Source organism: Amyelois transitella, chromosome 22 (assembly GCF_032362555.1).
Source record: "Amyelois transitella isolate CPQ chromosome 22, ilAmyTran1.1, whole genome shotgun sequence".
In the NCBI taxonomy this organism is placed as follows: Eukaryota; Metazoa; Arthropoda; class Insecta; order Lepidoptera; family Pyralidae; genus Amyelois; species Amyelois transitella.
In genome coordinates, this window is record NC_083525.1 from 7994638 (window position 1) to 8015365 (window position 20728).

Sequence of the window (20728 nt, forward strand, 5' to 3'; positions counted from 1 at the left end):
TTAGGCGATGGGCTAGCAACCTGTCACTATTTGAATCTCAATTCCATCTTAAAGCCGAACAGCTGAACGTGGCCTATTAGTCTTTACAAGACTGTTGGCTCTGTCTACCCCGCTAGGGATAAAGACGTGATTGTATGTATGTATGTACATAAGAACAGAATTAACAATTATAGTTAAACTAAATTAGGATGCAGTCACCGACACTTTAGACAAGGGGTATGTATCTTCTGTTAAGCAGTTTTAGGAACATTTGATCATCTTTTAACAACAAAAGATAACATGAAGTTTACCATTTGCCATGACATGAAGTAATTGTAGCACAAGATTTTGTTATTAGTGATTTTGGCGATCAGTCATTAGCGGACCCAGAGAGACCATATTTTTTTCTTTTGTTTTTTTTTTTACAAATTACACAGATTGAGTTAGCCTCGAAGTAAGTTCGAGACTTGTGTTACGAGATACTAACTCAACGATACTATATTTTATAATAAATAATTATAAAGATGAACATCCAAGACTCAGGCCAATTAGAAAAAGTTCTTTTCTCACCATGCGCTGGCCGGGATTCGAACCCGGGACCGCCGGTGTCACAGACAAGCGTAATACCGCTGCGCCACAGAGGCCGTCAGTGAACACACATATGAAGTTTATCATTTGCCAGACATGAAGAAATCGTAGCCCAAAATTTTGGTATTAGTGATTTTGGCGATCAATCATTAGCGAACCCAGAGAGACCGTAATGTAGAAAAGCGGTGGATGAACACATTAAAAATTTAGCGAGTCCGGATTTCTACAAACCCGTATAGTTTGTTACCGCTTCTTCTGCACTGACGCTTTGGAAGCGGCAGTAAACTTAGTTTTAAGTAATTTATTTGACGTCAACCAACGTTGTAAAACCAAGAGCTATGACAATTATTAATTTATATGAAGTGTCTTTTATAATAATGAATAAAAATTTCGAATTTGAGTTAGCCCAGATGCAACCAAAGTCAAGAGGGTGAATATTCTTTTTTTTTTCTAGGTTATGGTCAATGACATCCCCAGTCTCACCAATGGCTCCGCCATCATCATGCTCACTGGCCTCCTGCTGCTCTACAGCCCGTCGGCCATTTTGTTTAACACCTGTCTGTCCTATATTTTCGACAAAATGGACTCCGCGCAAAGCATCATGCCTAACATCACCACTTGGGTGGGGGTGATACCATTCATCTTGGTCGTCGTTTTGGATACCTTCAAATGGGGTAAGTAGTATTGTATATTTATTGTATATATATGTCATTTTTGATTGGTTCTAGCAGAATAGATCCAATAGGTGTTAGGTTCACCTGCAAAGGTTGCGGAGGTCAGATGGCAGTTGCTTCGTGTAAAAATCTGACTGACACAATCTAGGATTCATGACAATCTAGGATTCATGGTAAAAGGCATACCCTGGGCAGAGAGGTGAGGATGCAACCGGGACTAAAGTCAGGAGGAAGAGGTACTAGCAGAAAATAATATAATCCATCTTTACGCAGAAGAAAATTAAGGACAATTCACTCACTTAACTATAGTTTCCCAAGGCAGATTGAAGTCAATTCAAGCCGGCAGACAACTGTAAAAATTGCCAAAAATTGACATGTAGACGCTTTTAACATTCCTATACACTTTCTTTAGATGACTCCGGGTTTTTTCGTAATCAGCTTAAAACAAAGTACCTACTCTTTTGCGGGAGAGGTAGTTAAGTGGTTCTTTTCAACTCTTCTGGAAACCATTTCGCTCAAATTTGAAGTGCCGTGTGGTTCCCGGCACCAATACAAAAAAGAATAGGACCTCCCCATCTCTTTCCCATGGAGGTCGTAAAAGGCGACTAAGGGATAAGCTTACAAACTTGGAATTCTTTTTTAGGCGATGAGCTAACAACCTGTCACTATTTGAATCTCAATTCTATCATTAAGCCAAACAGCTGAACGTGGCCCTTCAGTCTTTTCAAGACTGTTGGCTCTGTCTACCCCTCACGGGATATAGACGTGACTATATGTATGTGTTTGTTGATTTGAAATTTTATTTCATTGTCTGTTTGTTTGTTGCAGGCAGTGACATCGCCTTCTATCTTCATTTAGTGTTTAGTTTCCTGGACGTGATGTACATACCGTATGCCATCATATACTACGTCGACAGGTGAGTTTGGGATTCCCATGAATAATATGAAAATTTCCTCTATTTATGGTCAGTTGGCCATACATACATACATATGATCACTATATAATAAATAAAATAATATATGGCACTTTATAATATTAGTATAGTTGCAACAACACTTTTTTCTGTAACTCACTAATAACCCTAAAAAGGTTTTTGACTAGGTATGTATGTAACTCATTACATATAATTCGTTCAGGGTATACGTGACCTGCAACCTGCGAGGTCTGTGCACCACCCCCGCCCTCTCCAGCTACTTCACGGGCGAGGTGTGGGTACTCATAGCGGCCATGTTGTTACACGTGCCTGTTTGCGGCGCCGCGTTACTGGCGGCTGACAGGCTGAAGTCCGGAGGCAGGATATGTAAGGTAGGTGTTCAATTAGTTTTCCGCTTTTGACACTAGATGGCGTGCTGCCGTATTGAAACGCGCTATAGTTGTTTTTTCAATTTTTATATAATGGTGTTTGGCAATTTGTGTATCTGTAGTCTTTAATACAGATTACTTCTGATTCCGAGTTTCATTTTTAGTTAGACCCAGTAGGTATAATAGAATAGAATAGAATGATTTATTTTCAAAATTGGATACTGCCGTGTGGTTCCCGGCATCAATACAATAAATTATACGACCACTTCATCTCTTTTCCATAGATGTCGTAAAAGGCGATTAAGGGAAAGGCTTACAAACTTGGGATTCTTTTTTACGCGATGGGCTAGCAGGTTGCCACTATTTGAATCTCAATTCTATCTTAAAACCAAATAGCTGAACGTGGCCTATCAGTCTTTTCAAGACTGTTGGCTCTGTCTACCCCGCAAGGTATATAGACGTGATCATATGTATGTATTAAACTGCCCCCTTAGCATTGCACGCGCGACGCCTTCTTTATCGCGCGAAAGACAATCCCTGCTTCACTTTTTATTATGACTTGAAACGGGATAAGCAACCAAGGGATATAGACGTGATTATATGTATGTATGTATGTGTGTATGTACTTTCCACAGCGTCCAAGGACCACGTCAGAATCGAAGTGTGACCTGGAGGCGGAGGCGGGCGGGGAGGCCGGCGAGGATGAAGACGTGAGGAGGGAGCGCCGGCGCATCGCTGGCTTCCTCGCCAAACCATCGCAGAACGCGCCCGTTCTTATTGTTCATGTAAGTGGTTGTCTATTCCCTGATACATAAAACTTGGGGATTTTCAAGGCAACAGACAAACAAACTTTTCAGCTTTATAATATTAGTAAGTATAGATGTTCATGAAAAGCGTTGCTTCTACAAAAAAAAAAACAATCTACCAATCAAAATACAGGGTGACTTTTAATTCAACTGCATAAATTTAACTGTTAAGTGTAATGCGCAATGCGCTATGGCCATGCGGAGTTCAGTAGATAGCGTAAACGGTTAGTAACAATTTCGCACTGTGAATCTTGACTTGATCTTGATACTAGAAAAACAATTTATTTTCAGACATTTATTTACATGTTTAGTTTTAATTTCTTTTTGTAATATTGGTCTTAAATAAAAAGCGTGTGACGTAGTTTTAAAGGGTTTTTTAAATGTGAAAATGATGACGTTTAATTGAAATAAAAATAGGCTCAAACGGCTCAGAAGCATGGGTATAGTCTACGCTTAAAAGAATGCAGTTGTTTTAATTGTCACCCTGTATATTTCGGATCGAATTTAATTTAAAAAAAAACGTATTCCAATGATACCATAGAGCAAATACTGGAACTATTTTACTTTGTCGCCTTCCAGAATCTTCGGAAAGAGTACAAGGTACGGGGAACTGGTGACTCCGCCAGCCCATGCTGCGGCGGCGCCCCGGAACAGAGGGCGAGGAAAGCCGGTCTCGCGAGGCTGTCCCTGGCCGTGCACGGGGGGGAAGTGTTCGGTCTTCTCGGCCATAATGGAGCGGGGAAGACCACGACTATGAAAATTATTACGGCCGAAGAGAGGCCTACTAATGGCGTGGTGAGTGGTATTACATACTACATATATATATTTACAGGTATGGTGTCACCTTCACAATCATCATCAACATACATATGGTCACGTCTATATCCCTTGCGAGGTAGACAGAGACAACAGTCTTGAAAAGGACTGATAGGCCACGGTCAGTTATTTGGTTTGATGATAGAATTGAGATTCAAATAGTGACAGGTTGCTAGCCCATCGCCTAAAAGAAGAATCCCAAGTTTGTAAGCCTTTCAGCCCAGTCGTCTTTTACGACATCCATGGGAAAGAGATGGAGTGGTCCTATTCTTTTTCATTGGTGCCGGGAACCACACGGCACCAATGAAAAAATCATTTTTTTGACCCACTTCCAAAAAAGGGGGAAGGATGCTCAATTTCTCAATTCGACCTACCTCGGTATTGGGGAAACTTGTATCGTAGTTTAACATCTTTATTGGTCTTTCAATCCAGGTGATGTTAGGAGGTCAGAACGTGGACGAAGCCCAAACTTCCGCCTTCCAGATGTTGGGCTATTGTCCTCAGCACGACGCTCTGTGGAAGAACGTCACGATAAGGGAACATATCGAGTGTTACGCTGCTATACGTGGTGTTAGCAAGAGCGATACTCCAAGGTTAGTATTCTTCATTAGCTACGGCTCAAGACATGGTATCCTTCTGCAAAATTCATCAAACTGCAAATGTTGATACATACATATTATTACGTCTATATCCTTTGCGGGGTGGACAGAGCCAACAGTCTTGACCTAAAGGCCACGTACAGCTGCGTACGGCTTTATAATAGAATTGAGATTCAAATAGTGACAGGTTGCTAACCCATCGCCTATAAGAAAAATTCCAAGTGAATTAGCCTATCCTTAAGTCACCTTTGACGACATGCATGGGAAAAAGATGGAGTGGTCCTATTTAAAATGCCGGGAACCGCACGGCACACACACACACCAAAGTTGATAAAAATAAAAAAAGTCAAATCTCCAAAGTATGACAAATGAGAGGAATGTGGAAAGTCTTTCTGACAGTAGGTGGCATGTTGTCTTGAAAAGAGAATCCGATTGAAAAGTGTGAAAGATAATGAGAAACAGCACCTAGTTCGGAAATTGGCTTAACATACAATCACACCACTTTCTCGGAGAGTTTGGCTAAGCATATCTTTTTTTATAGTCTTTTCAAGACTGTTGGCTCTGTCCCCCCCACTGGGGATATAGACGTGACCATATGTATGTATGTATGTATATCTTTTTTCCCACCTCGACCTGCACACTATCACTGCATCCATATTTGATCAATCTTTTCTTGCAATTTTTTTTTAACAGCACACACCTCATCAGAACTGGCTTTATAGCAATTATACTACATTCTGACTGTAGCGGCCGTTCAGCCTCCATGGACAAACAGACTCTTTGACTTAACTTTTTGGATGACCAAAACTGACTGACGGACGGATAAAAAAGGACAATCGAAACTAAGACAAGACGACGAGAAGACGCACCTTGAACAGGCAAAATTCTGTTTTATTCAGACACGACCCAATAGCATGAGGCAAGTGGAAAGAGGTAGTCTCTGCCTACCCCTCCGGGAAAGAGGCGTGATTTTATGTATGTATGTATGTACGACCCAATAGACCCTCGGCCCGTTCACTGACCTTTAATTGTTTTTTCCACCAGGATAGTAGACGCGTACCTCAACGGTCTACAAATAATGGAGCACGCGGGCAAACACGCGGACGAGTGCTCCGGAGGTACGCGGAGGAAGTTGTCGTTCGCGCTGGCGATGGTCGGCAACCCGAAGGTGGTGCTGCTGGACGAGCCGTCCACGGGGATGGACCCGCGGAGCAAGCGGTTCTTGTGGGACACTATCCTGGCTAGCTTCCAGGTGAGACACTGCCAAAGTCTTTTCAAACCTGGTGTCTTTCGGTAGGTCTTTTCTTCTTCTTGTCCAACATCGAAAGGTTTCACTATTATTGGCTAGCTTTTAGGGCGTAAAGACTTCTTCCAGTCCTAGGTCTATTTCCCAAAAATATGCTACATAACTTCACAAGAAACATCATAGAATCAGTTCCAGCTGATGTTAATAATCTCTTTTTATGGAGCTGATAAAGGCGGATCACATTAGGGCTTCTTAGTCACGCGAAGATTGTTGTCGTTCGCGCTGGCGATGGTCGGCAACCCGAAGGTGGTGCTGCTGGACGAGCCGTCCACGGGGATGGACCCGAGGAGCAAACGGTTCTTGTGGGACACTATCCTGGCTAGCTTCCAGGTGAGACATTTCCAAAGTCCTTTTAAGCCAATGGGATGGTTTTTTTAAGGTTTCTTTTTCTTGTCTAACATCGAAAGGTTTCACTATTAGTGGCTAGCTTTTAGGGCGTAAAGCCTTCTTCCAGTCTTATCAGGGCTACAGGACGGATGGACCCGAGGAGCAAGCGGTTCTTGTGGGACACTATCCTGGCTAGTTTCCAGGTGAGACTCTGCCAAAGTCCTTTTAAGCCAATGGGACTGCTTCTGTACAGTCAGCTCTGGTTGTTTTAAGGTTTCTTCTTCTTGTCCAATAGCGAAAGGTTTCACTATTAGTGGCTAGCTTTTAGGACGTAAAGACTTCTTCCAGTCCTAGGCCTATTTCCCAAAAATATGCTATATAACTTCACAAGAAACATCATAGAATCAGTTCATAAGACACTCAATGGCTCTTTTTACGTAGCTGATAAAGGCGGATCACATTAGGGTTTCTTAGTCACGCGAAGATTGTTGTCGTTCGCGCTAGCGATGGTCGGCAACCCGAAGGTGGTGCTGCTGGACGAGCCGTCCACGGGGATGGACCCGAGGAGCAAGCGGTTCTTGTGGGACACTATCCTGGCTAGCTTCCAGGTGAGACACTTCCAAAGTCTTTTCAAACCTGGTGTCTTTCGGTAGGTCTTTTCTTCTTCTTGTCCAACATCGAAAGGTTCCACTATTATTGGCTAGCTTTTAGGGCGTAAAGACTTCTTCCAGTCCTAGGTCTATTTCCCAAAAATATGCTACATAACTTCACAAGAAACATCATAGAATCAGTTCCAGCTGATGTTAATAATCTCTTTTTATGGAGCTGATAAAGGCGGATCACATTAGGGCTTCTTAGTCACGCGAAGATTGTTGTCGTTCGCGCTGGCGATGGTCGGCAACCCGAAGGTGGTGCTGCTGGACGAGCCGTCCACGGGGATGGACCCGAGGAGCAAGCGGTTCCTTTGGGACACTATCCTGGCTAGCTTCCAGGTGAGACACTTCCAAAGTCCTTTTAAGCCAATGGGATGGTTTTTTTAAGGTTTCTTTTTCTTGTCCAACATCGAAAGGTTTCACTATTAGTGGCTAGCTTTTAGGGCGTAAAGCCTTCTTCCAGTCTTATCAGGGCTACAGGACGGATGGACCCGAGGAGCAAGCGGTTCCTGTGGGACACTATCCTGGCTAGCTTCCAGGTGAGACTCTGCCAAAGTCCTTTTAAGCCAATGGGACTGCTTCTATACAGTCAGCTCTGGTGTCTTTAGGTAGGTATTTTCTTCTTCTTGTCCAACATCGGAAGTTTTCACTATCGTGGCTAGCTTCTACAGCATAAAGACTTCTTCCAGTCTTATAAGGAAAAATAAGCTTCATAACTTCATAAGAGACTGTGTCATATGATTAATTATCTATAAGTGTCAATGTCATTGTAAAGAGAGAATAAAACAGTTTGTAACGGACATACAATAAAACAGTTTGTGATGGCGTCATCATGCAACCAAAGCTCGAATGTGTTTTATTTCATAAATTCTTATATGAAACAGAGACCACTTTGAATAGAGTCAGTTCCAGTGGATGGAGATGCTTCCAATTAAGACTAAGTTTTTGTCAAATAAGACACTCAATGACTCTTAACGTAGCTGAGTAAAGGCTCACTTTAGGGTTTTTTTATCACGCGAACAATTTTGCCGTTCGCGCTGGAGATGGTCGGCAACTCTAAGGTGGTGGTGCTGGATGATAAGCCCATAGGGATGGACCCAGGAGCAAGCGGTTCCTGTGGAACATTACCCTGCCCAGCTTCCAGGTGAATGTAGAAGGTCTTAGTTCTTTCTTTTTTGACCTGTAGATCAAGAGGATCTTAGAATTTACTGTGAGTTTTTCGGTGTTGTCCGAAACACTCTATTTACACTAAATTAAAACACTAAATTTCTAACTGCTACTTTATACCATGACTTTTTGCTTTACCATGACTTTGTATTAACAAAGATAGGCAAATAATTAGGTACTGAGCTGAATCTTTGCTTAAACATATTTCCTATTAGGAATATTTTGTGGTTTCAGCCACTTTAGAATAGAAGCACATCCATCTTTCCTATGGATGTCGTAAAAGGCGACTAGGGATAGGCGTATGAACTTGGGATTCCTGTAGTAGGCTGGCAACCTGTCACTATTTGTATTTCATTTCCATCATAAAGCCATACAGCTGAACGTGGCCTTTGACTCTTCAAGACTCTTGGCTCTTATCTACCCCACATGGGATAAAGACGTGACGATATGTATGTAGGTATATTTTGTGCATAATTTTTTTTTTTCAGGGTAAAAAAGGTGCTATTCTGACGACACATTCCATGGAAGAAGCAGATGCTTTGTGTTCCAGAGTGGGGATCATGGTTAAAGGTGGTCTAAGGTGAGTTGATACCTTCATTCCAATCATCATTCACCTTGGGAAGCAAGTGCAATTGGCAGTGCCGTGTGGTTCCCGGCACCATTGTAAAAAAGAATAGGACCACTCCATCTCTTTCCCATGGATGTCGTAAAAGGCGACTAGGGGATAGGCTCATAAACATGGGATTCTTCTTTTAGGCGATGGGCTAGCAACCTGTCGCTATTTGAATCTCTATTCCATCATTAAGCCAAACAGCTGAACGTGGCCTATCAGTCTTTTCAAGACTTAGGTCTGTACCCCGCAAAGGATTACGTGATTTTATGTATGTATTATAAGTGTTCTTATTTCATTACAGATGTATCGGTTCGACGCAACACTTGAAGAATTTGTACGGTGCTGGTTACACGCTAGAAATGAAAATAGGACAAAGCAATCAGAAGGTATTGTTATTAAACTACTTTTGACCGATAAATGCTCTGGACGAGTTTTTAAACGATAGAAATATTGACATTTGAATTATTTTTTATCTATACTATCTATACTAATATTATAAAGCTGAAGAGTTTGTTTGTTTGAACGCGCTAATCTCAGAAACTTCTGGTTTGAATTGAAATATTCTTTTTGCGTTGAATAGACCATTTATCGAGGAAGGCTTTAGGCTATCTAACATCACGCTGCAACTATAAGGAGCAAAGAAATAATGGAATATGAGAAAAAAAAACAGGGTAAATTATTCATCCTTGAGAGCTTCAATGATGCCCAAAATAACTATACCACGCGGACGAAGTCGCAGGCACTGCTAGTTATTATTATATATTATTTTATCAATTCAATATATCTTATAAATTAAATTTAATTTTAAATTGCTTATGCTATTAGTATTAATTCCAGAAAAAGTGCGATTTTTTTTTCTATTATTGTTATATTCATCATAATAGCCGACATAGACCTGTCCGCCGTTCTATATTATTTAAGATGCCAAACAGGGTTCATATTGTACTTATTTATAAGCAGTAACTGTAATTCAACTGATGTACTTTATGATATTATGCAATTGAATTTGAATTATGTTGGCACATGTAAAATGTGCTCGTGCGCATTGGGACCCGGTCATTTGGGAGGCGTTCATGGGGTCGAAGGCAACATGAAGAGGCCCTTTGGTACCTTTTGTTCTAAAGTGAGATGGCTGCAGCTGTGGAGATCTGTCCCTTAATGAACCATTGGGATACACCAACGGACAGCCCTCCACAGCTGCCAAACTATTGCCAGGGAGGGATTTACTTGGTCTGGGTCATGCGGATGGGATGCTAGTGGATTGGATTGCTGGGCTATGGAGTGAGATACGGACATCTGCCTCGAAAATATCTCACGTTATTTTGAGTAGGCAGAAGGCGACTCGCTACTCATTGGCTATACAAAAGCCCGTGGGCACCCTAATAGGCCACCATGCGGCGGCCAGGGCGCAATACGTTATAATCTACTAGAGGCCGCCCGCGACTTCGTCCGCATGGAAACCCTATCAATCCCGCGGGAACTTTGGGATAAAAAGTAGCCTTTGTGTTATTCTGGGTCTTCAGCTACCTACATACCAAATTTCATGGTAATCGGTTCAGTAGTTTTTGCGTGAAAGAGTAACAAACATCCATACAAACTTTCGCCTTTATAATAGTAGTAGGATTATTATTACTACTAGAGGCCGCCCGCCACTACGTCCGCGTGGAATTAATCCCGCGGGAACTCCAGGATAAAAAGCCTATATGTTATTCTGGGTCTTCAGCTACCTACATACCAAATTTCATCGTAATCGGTTCAGTAGTTTTTGCGTAAAAGAGTTACAAACATCCGTACTGACATCCTGACATTCTCACAAACTTTTACACACATTCACGCACATAATATTAGTTGGATTATTAATTTTTTAACACACTAGCAGCTTATTTATTTATTTACTAGCTGTGCCCGCGACTTCGTCCGCGTGGAATAGTTATTTTGGGCATCATTGAAGCCCTCAAGATTGAATAATTTCCCCCTTTTTTTCACATTTTCCATTATTTCTTCGCTCCTAATAGTTGCAGCGTGATGTTATATAGCCTAAAGCCTTCCTCGATAAATGGTCTATTCAATACAAAAATAATTGTTCAATTCGAACCAGTAGTTCCTGAGATTAGCGCGTTCAAACAAACAAACAAACTCATCAGCTTTATAATATTAGTATAGATTAAACACTTTATTGCACAAAAAGAAACGTACAAAAGGCGGACTTAATGCCGTTTGGCATTCTCTACCAGTCAACCAGCTGACCGAACAGAAAATGCATACTGCAATATACTCGTTCATACATAAATGCATATAAATATATACGGGACAAATTACACACATTCAGTTAGCCTCGAAGTAAGTTCGAGACTTGTGTTACGAGATACTAACTCAACGATACTATATTTTATAATAAATACTTATATAGATAAACATCCAAGACCCAGGCCAATCAGAAAAAGTTCTTTTCTCATCATGCCCTGGCCGGGATTCGAACCCGGGACCTCCGGTGTCACAGACAAGCGCACTACCGCTGGGCCACAGAGGCCCTCCTCTATACAATCATAACAACAATATACATACATAAATGCATATGAAGCTGATAATCTAACGTGATACCAACATCTACTTTTTTCCAGATGATGGACCCAGAGTCAATGTCTCCTTCACCACTTCGCTCCACTGAGAACTCCCCGTCATTGGGGGAGGTTGATGAAGGTATGAGACTCTTTTACGAACCGCAGATCAACCCATTGGTTTAAGTGATTCACATTGAAAAATGAAAAATATTTTATTTGGAAACAAAAACAAGTACAATTTAAGTAACATAGGATAACGATGACATCTGCAGAAGTTATGAAACTGTGTTGCAGATCTCAACGCCCACCTCCAGAAGATTCACAGAGTCCATGTCATTCACTAGTCCATACGTTTTGGACTAATAATTCATTAGTCTGTTCTTGCCGTGTGGTTCCCGGCTCCAATATAAAAAAGAATAGGACCACTCCATCTCTTTCCCATGGATGTCGTAAAAGGCGACTAAGAGATAGGCTTACAAACTTGGGATTCTTTTATTAGGCGATGGGCTTGCAACCTTTCACTTTTTGGATATCATTAAGCAGAATAGCTGCACGTGGTCGATCAGTCTTTTCAGGACTGTTGGCTCTGTCTACCCCACAAGGGATATAGCCGTGACCATATGTATGTATGTAGTCTGTTCTGTTCTGAACCAATTTATCATTAGTCCATAAGTTCTGGACTAATAAAGCATATGATATAGATGCTGTATTATTTCACAACGTGGATATTTTCCGTCAAGATAAAAGATGTAACTATTTTCTCCCTTATTTCGTTTTAAAACTTAAATTTTATCGGCATAACGCATAGCTATATAATTTTATGTGACGTGTCTGTCATCTATTGCTTGCTTGGGTTGTATGTATGTATGTATGTATGTATGTATGTAACGGAATCTTTTACCTTAATTTTCACTGGTTTCTAAACATCTGATCAACTTGGAACTTTGCACACGTATTAAGGACCGATGACAATGCAATATTTTGATAAGAGTTTCTCATTATCCTTATTAAAACTGCCAGGATTAATAAATTCATTTTTATATCCTTCGTAGGAGAGTAAGAGAGACAGAGCTAGCAATTTCCATACAAGAAACCGAGAAGTTCTGACGTATAAGGAGTCCAAAAAAAATGTAATATATTTCCATATAATGTTACTATTAACCTGAGGCTTTTTTATTTCATCGCATCGCTCCATTTAGAATTACCATTAGAAACAATAGTAGAATTAGTAGAATATTTTAAAACAATAAAAAATATAAGTAATAAAACAAAAGTAATAAATGAAAATTTAACAATTAAATTTACAATAATACAAGAACTTTGCGATATTTAATACGTATTTAACATATTAATGCAATTCTTGAATTAACATTAGGTATCTTTTGCCTATTTATAATAGCAACACTGTAATACTCGTTTGGAAAATGAGTGACAGTTTATTTATGTCAAATAAGTTTTGCAGTAAGTTTTGAATTCGATTCGAACACCTGTAAACTTTCTTTCTGTTTTTTTTTTACCGGTGCCTGTGTATTTACCTATTTGCACTTTGTTTTGTGCTGATAACTTGTCGTTATTTGGACTTTGGAATCTCCCGTTGAGTCGTGCTTTGTTCTTCCGGATATTCGTGTGATTTTATCATCTGAGATTGGACTCTGACTGTGTTCACTGTGTTGTGCAGATATTTTGAGATAGGACTCCTGTAAAAAGTACCTGATTATTTGAGATAGGACTCCCAAGTTTGTGTTTGTTTTTGTGAAATACAGATTTTACAACAAAAGTGCCACGATGTCTTCAGATAAACATTGTTGCGTTCCTGGTTGTAAAGGCAGTGGAGGTATGTTTGAAATATTTTTGTTCCTGTATCAATCTGCCTCTTAATCTTGTGGTTTGATTCCTGGCAAGGCCACAATCGAAAATTATTATGTTTGCTGGATAGTCAAAAATATTATTAACAGTGATTTATCACTATAAAATTCTTTTCAACTGGGTTTAACAATCATCATACATACATACATACATATAATCACGTCTATATCCCTTGCGGGGTAGACAGATCCAACAGTCTTGTAAAGACTGATAGGCCACGTTCAGCTATTTGGCTTTAAGATAGAATTGAGATTCAAATAGTGACAGGTTAGTAACCTGTCACCATTCGCCCATCGCCTAAAAAAGAATCATGATGATGAGAATATTATGAGATTTAATCCAATCAGGCCACATATAACTTTAAGAAAGTTAGTTGTGAAAACCGCCGGCGATGGGCGCATGGTTGCGAAAGTCTTTTCTAGTAAGATAGTTATACTAGAAGTGTTAACTTCCAAAAAATAATTGTATAAAAAAAACTAAAAAACTACCCGTTTTATTGCTAATCGAACTAAAAAATAGAAAATAAATAATAGTTAAAAAAAAACTAAAAAACTACGCTTTTATTGCTAATCAAACTAAAAAATAGAAAATAAAAATCAAAGCAAAAAGCGTGGGGTGCCTGATGTAGTAAATATTAAAATCATTCTATTAGCATATATTTATGACAAGAGAGTTATGAAAATGAAGTAAAATGCACCCCACGCTTTTTACTCCGATTTAAATTGTTTTGTTAATAAATTTAATTTTGTTATAATTTTAATCCGAGGTAATTACTACTACAACTGACTATAACCGATTGTTCGACTTGCTACTACTGAATTCCTTTGTCATTAATTTTTATTTTCTATTTTTTAGTTTGATTAGCAATTAAACCGTAGTTTTTTAGTTTTTTTTAAACTATTATTTTATACCCCTTTGTGATAATGGTTGTTCACACTTAACATTTTTTTTAACTAGAAATAACTTAATAATTACACTACTTTACAAATGAAATATTTTTTTTTACCCAAAGATAATTTATACTGGATACGATTGCTACCTACCCTCTTACTACTAATATGTATGTCTAATATTTTTCTCACGTCAAGTTTTTAGATAAACCTACCCACATTAACTTACGTAGTTATTTTTGCTGTCGTGTCTGCGTTATAAGTTGTCTTTTGTAGTTTTTAAATATTTTTAAACAATCCAATTTACTTCAAAATGTCCTCAAGACAGTGTAAATTAAATTCAAATAACTTTTGTTATGTTTGTGGTCAAGTTATGTTTGTGGTCAAGTTATATTGAAGAAGAGACCGATTAGGTACTAAAGCCGTAAAACGAGCCTATTTCCAATACTTCAAAATCTCGGTAACAAACCTTGATAAAAAATAGTGTTGTTTGTGAAAATTGTAGAAGTATTTTACTGAATTGGGCTGCAGGAAAAAAAAACACTTGCGATTTGGTATCCCAATGCTATGGAGAGAACCAACAAATTTTGTTAAAGCACTTGACAAAAATGGACCTGCTTTGAAATATTTAAAAACCATTTTTCCTAATCTGTCTGATGCCAAACTTAACGAAGATATCTTTGTGGGGCCCCAAATAAGAAAAATACTAAAGGATGAAAATTTTTATGGTTCTTTATCCACTATCAAAGAAGATGCTTGGAATTCATTTAAAGCTGCAGTGAAAAATTTCTTGGGCAACAATAGATCTGAGGATTATGAAAAAATTGTTTCCAATTTATTAAAAAATTACCACAAAATGGGAGTGAACATGTCCCTAAAAATTCATTTTCGCCATTCTCACTTGGATTTTTTCCCTGAGAACGTTTTCACCAGGATTTGAAGATTTATGAAGAGAGATTCAAAGGTTTTTGGTATAAACGTATGTTAGCCGATTACTGTTGGGCTATTTTAAGAGATACTGATCACGGCCAGTATAAAAAAAGAAGTTACCTGTGCCATTTTTGATTGTTTGTTAGTGTCATACAAAAAAGTTATAAAAAATGTATATATTAAATATTTTAAAAACTTAACGTCCTATTTTTTTTTCACTTCGGTATGTAACTAAGGGTTTTAATCCTATCGATACACATTAGTTTTATCAATGGGTAAAAAATCTTGTAAACTAGTGTTATTTATATGGCAAAACAACGTTTGCCGGGACATCTAGTGTTTATAATTCCGACTCCTTGAAGTAGAATACATATATGTTCACAGAAACTGTACCTAAATAATTAAGACCTATATTGTGACCACATTCAAGGAACAAACGATTATGATGATTCTGTTATCAGGTTCAGGAGTTGGGTCTGTGTGCGCTGAAGGGGAGGTGGAGGGGGAGGCTGTAGACGTCAGCATCCACACGCCATTGGTCGCCGGCACTCCACCTCCAAGACAACATCATCACAGGTCAATAAATCAATACATACATACATATGGTCACGTCTATATCCCTTGTGGGCTAGACAGAGCCAACAGTCTTGAAAAGACTGTATGGCTATTTGGCTTAATGATAGAATTGAGATTCAAATAGTGATAGGTTGCTAGCCCATCGCCTAAAAAAAGAATCCCAAGTTTGTAAGCCTATCCCTTAGTGGCCTTTTACGACATCCATGGGAAAGAGATGGAGTGGTCCTATTCTTTTTTGTATTGGTGCCGGGAACCACAAGGCACTTAATAAATCAATGATGACAATTATTAAGTGACTAGCTGTGCCCGCGACTTCGTCCGCTTGGAATAGTTATTTTGGGCATCATTGAAACCCTCAAGGATGAATAATTTTTCCCGTATTTTTTTTCACATTTTCCATTAAGTATTTCTTCGCTCGTGATGTTATATAGCCAAAAGCCTTAGTCGATAAACAGTCTAATCAACACAAAAAAAAGTCGTGAGATTAGCGCGTTCAAACAAACAAACTCTTCCGCTTTATAATATTAGTATAGATATGAAGTGCCTTATAATACCTAACGAATAAAATTTTTGAATTTTGATTTTTTTTTTTTTAATTAGAATATTGCACCAATTTCAGAACGGAATCAAGCGGTGGCGGTCCAAGCGCCGAAGCAGCCATAGCCCTGGTGACCCAGATCTTCCCCGCAGCAGTTCTAGAAGAGAACTTCGCTGAGAGGCTAGTGTTCTCTGTGCCGCAGTCTTCTGTGTCCAGCCTGGCGAGGTGTTTCCAGCAGATTGAGGATGGTAAGTATCTCACTTTGAGCCTTGGTTTCGTAAAAAATACTTAGTTAAAGTTAAGTGCCGTGTGGATACCGGCGCCAATAGAAAAAAAGAATAGGACCACTCCATCTATTTTCCATGGATGTCGTAAGCGACTAAGGGATAGGCTTATAAACTTGAGATTCTTCTTTTAGGCGATGGGCTAGCAACCTGTCACTATTTGAATCTCAATTCTGTCGTTAAGCCAAACAGCTGAACGTGGCCTATCAGTCTTTTCGAGACTGTTGGCTCTGTCTACCCCGCAAGGGATATAGACGTGATTATATGTATGTATGTATTGAACAAGAAAAATGTATATCCTTAATCGCTTAAGAATTTTTCATACAATAAACGTGAAGAAATGTTAAAAATATCAATATTAATGTATTAATTCTTTTTTTTTACTAATTCAATATTATAATTTTTGTGGTCCAGCTAAAGAGAAGCTGAATATAGTGGAGTACAGCTTCAGCCAAACGACCCTGGAGCAGGTGTTCCTCAAGTTTGCGCAGACTGAGAGCGTCGAGACATCGGATCAGGAACATTAAGGTGGTTCCACTCTGTTCAAAGAGGTACTTGATTTTAATAAGTAAATTTTAAAATACCACAAATTGTGGGTAAGCAGTGTCTAGTTATGAAAATGTGTTAGTAACAAATGACTTTACACGAAGCGAGTCTTGCCTAATACCAAATACCTAAACCTGTTGAAAGTCTGTCATAAATGCTTATAAGTCGCCAAAACGGGTAATTTTTTCCATTTTGTAGGTAAGAGTTAAGACAAATGGATTAATATTCAATAAAAAAGAGAAAAGACAGACGTAAAAATGTTCTACTTACGTATTTGACAGCTGCCAAAATGGCTCCTTATTTCTTGATGAATGTAGGTACAATTTTACTTATTGAAATCAAGTAACTTTTAATAAGTGTGGTGTTTGGCGGTTTGTTGATGTTTGATATTTTTAGGGAATCATAATTTATTTATCGGTTTAATTTACAAAATACAATCTATATTTATAAAAAGAAAGGTAACCTAATTTATCTGTCAAAACATAGAATAAAATACTAACCGTTCTTCTTCGAAGTTAAGTATTCAGAACGTCAAGGATGGATCTCCAATTTTCTAAGGGAGTGTTAAAGCTAGCTAATAAATGAAACAATATATTATAAAATTTCAGAGTTCTTGGTTGCTTAGCTTCGTATGCACGAAATGTAGGTTTTTAAAATAGTCGTATATATTTTATGAACAAAAAATTTTTTTTTCTCAAACATAGCAAATCTCCAGGTGCCGCCAAAAGTGCTTTGAAAACAAATCAAATTGTAATATAAAGTATCGCTTCTGAAATCTATTGATATAGGTAGTGGTTTATTTTGTTGATTTTGTAAGCTTTTGTATGTCTCAGGTCGAGAGAATATTACATAGACGTCGTAGTCAGTCAATGGGTTTTTAAAGACATCCGTTACATTTTTATATAATAATATTAGGCTCATGAAATGAGAATATAAGAATTACGTACCGTAATAAATTGATAAATGTTCCAAAGTTAAGTTTAAAAAAAATACCATGCATGAAATCGTATTTGACAGCAGGACGGAGCGACATTTTTCCATAAGAGTGACAGAGACAAGTGGTTCTAGGGACACTATTTGACAGCTGTCAAATGCGGTTTGGAATGGTGCTTTCCAGTTTTCGATTGGATGAAAAGTTGTCAAAATATTAAATTATTAAATTAACGGTAGTTACTTTTGTTGCGGTTGAGAACGCGCTGTGTTTGTATTAAATAAATGTTATTAATATTATATTGATTTGAATAAATTGTATGTCAGTCTTATTAGACTGAAACCATTTCTTTTACTAGTGCTAAAAAAACGTTGTTTATTAAAATATGAAATGCAACTTTTTAAACGCTTAAGTTGTACGTTTATTAAATCTACTAATGGTTTGAATTTATTTTATGAATTTATATTTTAACGTCAAGTAGATTATATATAGTTTGTGTTCTTGTTTGATCCTTTTTAATATATTCATTTGATACAAACACAGTGACAATGTGTAATAATAAAAAAAAACAATTCATCTCCTTTAATACGAAAGTGTCCTATAATCTGAATGATTGATCATAAATAATTTCAATTTCAATTCAATTAAATTGAATGAACACCCAGTTAAAATATCAAGTCATATTTAAATACGTAATTCTAACTGTGTACAATAGAGATTTATACAGTAACACCAAGATTTTTTAGTTTTTAGACACATCATGTGATTTTGTCTAGTCAGAACGCGTGACATATCCACTGATTAAAAAAGATGGAGGAAAATATACAAAAAAGAAAAATAATTTTGCGAAATTCATCTATGAAGTATTTAAAACGTTATTATAACTAAAGTAAAAAAAATACAACACTATTATGGGAAGCTATTAATAATAATTAAATTTATAACGCCTATGTTGATCTGATAAACAGGTAAATATGTATATCGCAGAATTAAAACCAAATAAGCAGTCCTCTATAACTTTAAATTAATCTATGGATATATCACGGATATAAATTTAGTTTTATAAATAATTCACATTTGTTGCGTATTCTTGTAAAAAACTGCGACATTGTTGAGATTTGTTTGAACCATGAAGTTAGAAAAATAACACGTTTCTCGCTTTATGGTTGAAACCGTAGCGTATCAAGTTTAACCGATAAAAAGATTTATGTATATAATGTTTCCACACATTAGGCATGCAAAAATGTCGGCACAGATGTTTTAAAACAATTAGACTATTTATTAATTATGTTTATCATTATTTTGTTAACGTAGTTATATAGTTTTTAAAAAAAGATTTATTCACATTTAAGACAAAATTTAAAAAAAAAATTGTTCAAAAAATGACTTCAGTGATCATGTTCATTTTTTAAATAATATTTTTAACACTTAAATTTTAATTGACTTAGTTATTAAGTTACATTTTATATGATTATTAAGATTACAAATTTATATTTAAATTGTATTTTCGTAATATCATTGTTTTACGAGTAAGTTAATTGAATTACAATCCGTGCCGACTTTTTGAGCCTTCACTCGGTTGAACGTGTCGGATGTATGATCCTTAGACATTATAAAATAAGTTGAGATATAAGTTATAGATCCTTTATTTCATACATTGATGAATCTGCGTTATATGTATGTATATATGTATATGGGACAAATTACACTGATTGAGTTAGCCTCGAAGTAAGTTCGAAACTTGTGTTACGAGATACTAACTCAACGATACTATATTTTATAATAAATACTTATATAGATAAACATCCAAGACCCAGGGCAATCAGAAAAAGTTATTTTCTCATCATGCCCTGGCCGGGATTCGAACCCGGGACCTCCGGTGTCACAGACAAGCGTACTACCGCTGCGCCACAGAGGCCGACAAAATTGTAGTGTTAAGTTGGTCAATCAAGTTTGTTTCAATTAATTTTTGCAAGTGCAATTGCAAATTCGTAATAGGCACTTTGATAAAAAATTGACACAATTATTTATATGTCTCAGTGAACGCGCTTATGATAAACATTATGTAACTGTGCCTTTATTTTTAGTGAAAAATTGATCAATTTTAATTTAAGTGTAATTATTAAAATCATATCAGCCTAATTTGAATTATATTATTATAAATTGTGACTAAAAACAGGCCGAGTTATTAGAAAATGTTGAATAAATATTCATATTTGTAATACTGTTTTGTAGCACTTGTCATTTTGTATGCAGACATTTTGATAAGTATTAATTAAACGCTGATATTTTGTAGGTAATCGTGGTTAAGATCATAAACACATCTATTTATTTATTTTCCAGTATAAATTTTAAATGACCCTAAATATATTAAATTGGTAGTAAAAATAAATAGTTGTATTATAATCAGTCTTAATGCTTTGCTGAACATTAGCCTCCTTTTAAAAAAAATAAAATAAAATCCTAATATTGTGTTATCGTTAACGGAAGAACGTTGAAGGAAATAAAAATAAAATTATGCATCTACCTAATTTCAATTAATACGTAAAGGTATAAACAAATTATAAGCCAGGCGATTGTGTACATTTATAATTATTTTTTTAAAATTGAAAAAAAAAATGTCCGTTTGGTTTATGGTCTTGTTCTGTGTAGGATGGAAAAAAAGTAACTGTCACATTTCAAACGTTCGCGCTCTTTTCAAAACTTCTTTAATTTTATTTGCTGCAATGCATAGGTTAGTACATACACTTGTATTGTACATTTGTATTTGTTTATC

The 20728-nt window shown here is 37.2% G+C and overlaps 1 protein-coding gene across 1 annotated transcript in view; it reads left to right on the forward strand.

The window, feature by feature from the left end:
- LOC106129842 (cholesterol transporter ABCA5) overlaps positions 1 to 17339 on the forward strand; it is a 46812-nt gene extending 29473 nt beyond the window's left edge. Inside the window, exons 23-35 of the mRNA XM_060950704.1 lie at positions 1022 to 1241; positions 2070 to 2157; positions 2378 to 2546; positions 3179 to 3328; positions 3929 to 4144; positions 4598 to 4758; positions 5809 to 6016; positions 8706 to 8797; positions 9132 to 9216; positions 11452 to 11530; positions 15539 to 15653; positions 16273 to 16439; positions 16890 to 17339. Of these exons, the coding sequence (XP_060806687.1) occupies positions 1022 to 1241; positions 2070 to 2157; positions 2378 to 2546; positions 3179 to 3328; positions 3929 to 4144; positions 4598 to 4758; positions 5809 to 6016; positions 8706 to 8797; positions 9132 to 9216; positions 11452 to 11530; positions 15539 to 15653; positions 16273 to 16439; positions 16890 to 17002 (1863 nt within the window). The 3' untranslated portion in view covers positions 17003 to 17339. The remainder of the gene's footprint in view (positions 1 to 1021; positions 1242 to 2069; positions 2158 to 2377; positions 2547 to 3178; positions 3329 to 3928; positions 4145 to 4597; positions 4759 to 5808; positions 6017 to 8705; positions 8798 to 9131; positions 9217 to 11451; positions 11531 to 15538; positions 15654 to 16272; positions 16440 to 16889) is intronic.
- The last annotated feature ends 3389 nt before the right edge of the window (positions 17340 to 20728 follow it).